Below are 7,429 nucleotides of genomic sequence, written 5' to 3'. Positions count from 1 at the left end.
TTTCTGAATCCGCCCCCTTCTCAACCAATAGAGGTTCTGTTGCTATCACTGTTTATATTTTTAGCAAGCTGTCAGCGCCATTAGGAACTACAAATATCCCTCCGCCGTTTACGCTAACCTCCACTTGGTCATCTAATATACTTTAGGATCAAAGAAAACGTTAAATATTATTTATTGAATTGGTTGCTTTTTAAACATTATCGTTAAACAATACTGAATTATTTTCATACCGTTTTTGTATTCTATTATCATCTATTGTTATTGTATAATGTTGATTATGTGTTATTGATTTGGAGAAATGTATTAAAGTATTTTTTGTATAAGATATAAATATATAGTAAAAATAAACAGTAAACATTCTGAAAATAAAGTGTCATGATAATTGAAAGAAAGTAGTGCCCAGCGTCATGGGGGTGTGGGCGAGTCACAGTGTATAAATACGCCGGCTTGTCACACAGTAAAGTTTCCCTGGATCCTCCACTCTGCTGTTACCCGGAGGTCGAGCACGCTATTAAAAAGAATAAAAATGACAAGGTAAAGCATTCCTACGAGTCTTTTTTTTTCCATGGACTTGACCGTTTGATATCCGAAGAAGCCCAGGGGGATTCAAAGCAGGCCGAAGTCAAGCATATCAGGTACGTGTTTGCATTTTACAGGCACATTTTAAGCTAATATTCTCCTCTATCTGCTTGTTGACAATATGATTTTCTTGTAAAACAGCGTAGGACGTGTTGTCTTTGTTTATGCTAGCTTACAATTTCAACGGATGCAGCTGTCATATGTAGTGATGGCTAACGGGCTTGTTTACGCTTTATTCCTTGATGCACATATACTCTATAACATCGTCTCAAGTCAATCATATATAGTGATTATTTCTATAATCTATATCTCCCACCAGGTTTCAGCCATATGCTACGAATAACTGTATGAGGGTGCTGATTTGATTTATTTATAGATAATTGCATGGCAGCACATTCATTCAAACAGCAATCTGAATAAGCTGTATGTAAAAATGAAGGAAAAAATCACAATCTTGATCTTAATACATGCAATATTAATTTCCAAACGTTTTTATTTACTTAATAAAAAGGACTCCATGGTTAGCTTTGCTGGCCAGGGCGAAGCCAACTCGCTGTCATTCATCGGCTTCTGGGAGGAGCGATTGCATTAACTGACTTTTCTTTTAATTTGGCTTTAATTTGCACTATTTGTATTAATTTCCATTAAATTAAAGCTAAAAAAAACCCTACCATTAGAAGTTTATGTAGTATTTAGTACTGCATCTACCACTGCAAGCTACCACCATAATAACAATGACAACATTGGCTTGGCTTCACTCTCTTTGGAATCACCTTGGAAAAAAAGACTAGCCGTCATGTTTCAAAGATTTGACAGCTCCATGTAAACAAAAATAGCGTTCTCCAGCACATCATGGCTGCTGCTGCTGCTCGGCCTTGCAGCATTAGCCCATTAGCCCAGTAAAAACCCTTCAAAGGAGGAATACAGACTCTATATCTATATCGTCCATTTTAAAAGTGCACTAATTGCTCTGCTTTAAGGATTATCTAATTAAGTCTGAAGACCGGCTGCAAAATATGTTTCTATTTATAGCCCGCTTCCAACCCCCCCACCCCCCTTCCCCCCACCATATCCTCTCAATGTCACCTTTTCCATGTCAAACTCCAAATGTAAATCATCTCATCATCCGGCCCGTGCAGCTTCATCTGGCAACGCTGGAATCGTCTTTTAATCAGAGGCGTCGTCCAAAGATGAAGAATCCCCATCTGGCAGGGAAGTTAATGTGAGGGAATTGTTTTCGTGCATGGGGGCGGGGGACCAGGGGGAAAGGAGAGGGGGGAGACAGAAATCGCGTGCACTGCACGGTGGGAAACGGTCTTCCGTGTTATTGACAAAAGCCGTCTTCCATTTTGCAGTGATGGTGATGCCGCCTTGTCATTTTTTTTTTATCTGACCACGACTCATCGTTGTCATGAACGGACGGAGGCATTAAAGGCGGAGGGGCTCCGTGGGATCAGATTCAGATTATAAAGGATTTATGAGGCCCACAACACATCTGTTCCATGCATCAGTACATCCTGTGCTCTTACAAAAGCAAAATATAAACGTGTATTCCGATCTTTCATTTCACATCCTCATCTTGTCTCCCAATGTGTTTTTTTTCCGCCATTTTATTGGCTCTTCAGTTACATTTTATTTGACGTTAACGGCTCGGGATGGATAATAAAATGCAGCGTTTCCCAACTTTTATCGCGTCAAGGACTGTACTATGAATGGCAACAGGATGCTTCTAGCATCATTAGAGTCCTCCAGCCATGAAATAGCACCCCTATGGTCACCATTACACTTGCTTTATCCAAAAGATAAGCCTTTTAAGTCCTAAACTAGACTGTGTGTTGCTCTAATTGTGATTTTTAGGAGAGCTGAGTGGGGGAGACGGACAGGAAATGATGTAGTAGAGGGGTCAAAGTTGAGTTTTAGCTCTGCATAGGATTAGCCACTATAATGTGTAATGTTGCCAAAAAAGTTTGAGATATTCCTAAAAAAATATATGAATACATTTCTGTTTGGTCTTGTGATTACAGTCTATTATTAGTCTAAAATATGCACGTTTAAGCGTAAGTTTAAAGTTTAAGTGTAAAAAGTGACTATAGGGGTGTTATTTCATGTCTAGAGGGCTCCAATAGTGTTAAAATGCAGCGTTTCCCAACTTTTATTGCGCCAAGGAACATTACGCAGGATTTGTTCTGTTCTATGAATGGCAACGGGATGCTTCTAGCGTTATTAGAGCCCTCCAGCCATGAAATAGCATCCCTATGGTCACCGTTATACTTGCATTATCCAAAGGATAAGCCTTTTAAGGCATAAAACTGTGTGCTAACTTTTTTTTGGCTGATCGTGAGCATTATTAAGCATCATGTCTACTATAATACGAGTGTAAAAGGTGACTATAGGGGTGTTATTTCACATCTAGAGGGCTCCAATAGTGTTAAAATGCAGCGTTTCCCAACTTTTATTGCGCCAAGGAACATTACGCAGGACTTGTTCTGTACTATGAATGGCAACAGGATGCTTCTAGCGTTATTAGAGCCCTCCAGCCATGAAATAGCATCCCTATGGTCACCGTTATACTTGCATTATCCAAAAGATAAGCATTTTAAGGCATAAAATAAACTGTCTACTATAATACGAGTGTAAAAGGTGACTATAGGGGTGTTATTTCATGTCTAGAGGGCTCCAATAGTGTTAAAAATGATTTTTATGTATTCAGCTTTCTATTCTGCATGTATGAAAATATTCCATTTATAAATAAGGTATTCTAATTAGCAGGAATTCCCTTGAATTGAATGAATGAGGGATTACGTTGAGTATAAATCCAGCAGGGATCATCAGTGCCGCATCCGTGGCGTTGACGGAAATAGTTGCTAGCAATACGTTTGTTCCGAATCTTGCTTGATCCCTCCTCAAATGATCATCTGATCTTTGCAAAACACCAACATTTGTTCCGCCTTCATGTGCACACAGCTCAAATCCCTGGCCGCCGTTCCCGAGACGTCCACGGCTCCCCGCTGTCCCCGCTGTCCCATCAAGGTGCCTTTCAACATGGCGACACCAAAAGCACACGCTGCACAGTGAGCCAGAGGAGAGTCACGGACGTTACACGTCATCATCATCATCATCATCATCATCCTCATCTTAAAGCATCCCGGCGCAGCGCCAGCGTGGTGCCGCCATGCATCTGGAGGTGAAGGTTGCCCTCAACTTCATCGTGTCCTACTTGTACAATAAGCTACCTCGCCGTCGAGCTGACCTTTTCGGAGAGGAACTGGAGAGGATTCTGGTGTCTCGCTTTGAGGGTCACTGGTACCCGGAGGACCCTCTTCGAGGTTCTGCGTTTCGCTGCCTTCACTTGGGAGCCCCCAGGGACCCGGTTGTGGAGCTGGCCGCCAAGAGAAGCGGACTGGACACGGATGAAGTGCGGGCCAACGTCCCCGCGGAACTGAGTGTGTGGATCGACCCCTACGAGGTGTCCTATCAGATCGGAGAAAAGGGGGCGGTGAAGGTGCTGTACCTGGAGGGCCCGTCGGGCCTCGGATGCGATGGCGAGATTCCCGACGGGGTAACGCGGGAAGCTAAAGGAGACACGGAGTTGGACGAAGCCAAGAATCTGGGCTTCAATCCAGACGCTCAGGTCTTCATCCCGATCGGAAGCCAGTCTTCTCCTTCCCTCATGCCGCCCCTCTCCGGTTCGCCCACCCCGACGTCCGCCCAGCCCTGCCCCGGGCTCTTCGGCTATCCCACCTCCAGCTCGCCCGCCGCCCCCGCCGCGCACTCCTCCAACACGTCCACGCCTTCCCCTCCCACCAGCGGGCTCCCCTATGTCGCCGCTCAGCAGCCCGCCCCCTCCCTCCCGGCGGCCCGGCCCCAACCCATCACTTTCACGACAGCCGCTTTCGCCGCCACCAAATTCGGTTCCACCAAGATGAAGAAAAGCAGCGTGACCGGCTCCTCGGCGACGTCCAACGGCGGGGTCGGGGTCCCTGCACAGAGGATTCTCTCCCACTCCCCCACCGCCATCTTGGCTCCGGAGCTGCTTAAGCACAAGCCGCTGTCTCTCTCCATGCACTCGCTCGGGGGCCCCCTCCCCAGCCAGCTGTCCCCCAACGCCAAAGAGTTCATCTACCCAGGATCCCCGGGTTCCCTCTACTTTGACGCCGACCCCCAGCCCGTGCAAGCTCACGCCACCCCGTTCCAGCCCACCCACCCGTCGTTTGACCCTTTCTCTAGCCCTCCTCCGCCCCAGAGTGTGGGCATCGTGGGCGCCAACGGCGAGATCTCCTACATGGAGAAGCCCCCGTTTGTCGAAGGCCTGGGGGGCTACAGCCTGCAATATCCCAGCCAGTCCTTCCAGCCGGTTGTGTTGGCTAACTGAGCGTATGCTACCTTTGTCAACAAACTAATAGCACTGCTAACGCAAGCTAACACTTTTTCTAGGAGTTTAGTCTCATTAGCTCATGATAGCTTTGGTTTTTGTCCGCATTCGCTGGGCCAACTTCCTCTTTTATCATCGCCAAGCTCATCGTTATTCATCCGACGACAAGTCATGATGGACGCTGGCTGTGGCCGAGATGCAGTTTGCACGGCACTGTGGGGGGCTGGGGGGTGGGGGGGCCAAGTGCTGCACTTTGCAATCTGTTCCAACCGGGGGTGGGTGTGCGTTCGTGCGTGTGTATTGTTGTGATGCTGGGATTTTGTCGTTGGCTCAAGCTGGAAAAGTGACATCACCAGCAGCGGATATGGAAAAGCGGCTGCAGCGCGCCCACGATGCGTTCGGACACACAAAGTGGGGAATGCGATTCATCCGTGGAAACCTGAAGCTTTGCATTTTAAGTAGACGGCGCTCACGTGCGGACGCCTGCAGTCATATGCACGAGGGGGGGTTGACAAACACATTTCCCATCGCGTGTGTGTGAAGGTGAACAGGCACAGGAAGGGGATGGGGGGGGGTGTGACTTTGAGGACGTCTTGAGTGCTCCTCGGCGAGGAAGGCGGCAAAGGGGGCTGGCATCTGCTGTTATTGACTTTGAGACGGGGCGTTCTTAAACCCCCCCCCCCACACCCCACACACACACACGTTGGCGGCGAGCTTAAATGCCACCGAAGCGGACGTAGATGAATGTCGGTTATCGGCGGCAGGCTTCTGTTGCCGTCTTTTTCAGGTGTAACGTCTCCATGATCGGCCCCTCCTTTATAAGGGCACGCCCAAATGTCCAGTTAGCACTTTATCGGAATTTAAGGTGCAAGCGTACTGTTATCAAACGTGTTGATGGCGTGGAAAATGATTGACTCTTATATGTCCATTGAATGTTTTCTACGTATGTATTCATCGGTTTTTCTACCTGGAGACACTTATGCTTACACTACCCCCCCCCACCCTAACCCCCCCAACCTCTTTGTAAAATGTTAGCCTAGCGAGGAATTCTTCTTCTTCTGTGATAAAATCTATTTTTTTGGTTTTTGCCAGCCATGTTGAAAAAAAAACAAATGTAATGTAAATAGAAAGTTCTTACGTTGAGATTCTTGATTTAGTTTCTTACACGGCGAAGTTATTTTTTCAGATATGAACATGAATATATGCAAACCGAGACAAAAAGCTTAAAGATGTGCAGTCGCGTATTGAATGTGTATCGTACCTTGTACCGTACAACGTGAAGTCCGATGAGACGGGTAGATGTTGAATGTTTACAAACGGTGGATATCCTGTCGCTTGGTCAATCGGAAAACACTAGAACCCCCCCACCACCCCCCGACCCCTCTCGTTAATTTCACCGACAGTCAATGGAGTGATGGATTTAAGAAGTTGACATATTACGTCTTTATGATGGAGCCATAAAACGTTCTTACGGGGTTTTCTACCTCCCATGTCCCCGATTCAGACCCCTGATGGCGGCTTTGGAAGGTCGTACCGTTGGTCGCCTGAGTAACGGCGAAACGGCTGATTTCAAAAAGCGTACGTGAAGGCCGTCCTCCAATCGGGGGTTGAAGAGAAACTCCCAATTTTTGTATTCCGATGTCCTTTTTTGCTTATCATGTTTTATTTTGCACTTTGGAATATTTCATTGTTATAAAAGAAGTTTATTTTCTAAGCGGAATGGAACATTTCAGAGATACACAAATATACTTCTTTCCTTTTCTGCCTGTATTTTTTATTGTTTCCTATTTTCTATCTGATCCGTACACCCTGTAGATGTAACGAGTTTCACGGAACGGGGCGTTACAGCAGTTTCTTATTGTACCCGATTTCTTTTTTAAGTTTATAATAAAAAGACCAGTAAAGCATGGAAAACGAGATGATTGTCTCGGTGTGGTTATTGCAGAGCGAGGCATGGCGCCGACCTCCACGTTTTAAAAAGGAGATCCCGTATCTGAAACGCTACGGTGATGCACCCCAATATGGCGGTAAACAAACTCCGGTGATGTTTGATCAATTATTCAGAGATCAAATTCCCGGCTGGTGAGGCGCCAGATTGCTGAACGCCCACCTCAGATGATGTTACCTCACGTTTCATCATGCGGCACCCGGCCCGATCTGGTGTGGGAGCGCTTGGGCCTGCCTGCTAGCCCGGACATTGTAACGTGGAGCGACATTAACATGCATGGCCGCCCTCCTCTTCCTCCATCCCCAGTCTCTTTGCCCCGCCTTAGCACTTCCTGCCCATCCACCCCCAAGCACCTCCTTCTCAGGAGCCTCCGTGCTTTGTCCTTGTCGTCCCTTCGGATTCCCAGAACCCCTCCCTTGCATCCTCACTTTCGTTTCTGGATTCACACACACACACACACACACACACACACACACACACACACACACACACACACACACACACACTTTGAAGCTGCTACTGTTACGCAA

General features: G+C 46.7%; 1 protein-coding gene across 1 annotated transcript; it reads left to right on the top strand.

Annotated features, from left to right (window-relative positions):
- Positions 1-446: 446 nt before the first annotated feature.
- Positions 447-7,343, top strand: LOC131103017 (protein Tob2). The gene is made up of 2 exons (XM_058048840.1): positions 447-635; positions 3,544-7,343. Exon 2 carries the CDS (start codon positions 3,752-3,754, stop codon positions 4,949-4,951), a length of 1,200 nt encoding a protein of 399 aa, XP_057904823.1. The 5' UTR covers positions 447-635; positions 3,544-3,751; the 3' UTR covers positions 4,952-7,343.
- Positions 7,344-7,429: the final 86 nt, after the last annotated feature.

This window comes from Doryrhamphus excisus, chromosome 15 (genome assembly GCF_030265055.1).
Source record: "Doryrhamphus excisus isolate RoL2022-K1 chromosome 15, RoL_Dexc_1.0, whole genome shotgun sequence".
NCBI classification, from domain to species: Eukaryota; Metazoa; Chordata; class Actinopteri; order Syngnathiformes; family Syngnathidae; genus Doryrhamphus; species Doryrhamphus excisus.
The sequence above is the reverse complement of the archived record's forward strand: the minus strand, read 5'-3'. Positions and strand labels throughout refer to the sequence as shown.

Excerpts from the sequence above, each read along its gene's own strand:
- LOC131103017 (XM_058048840.1), top strand. The coding sequence starts at position 3,752 with ATGCATCTGGAGGTGAAGGTTGCCCTCAACTTCATCGTGTCCTACTTG.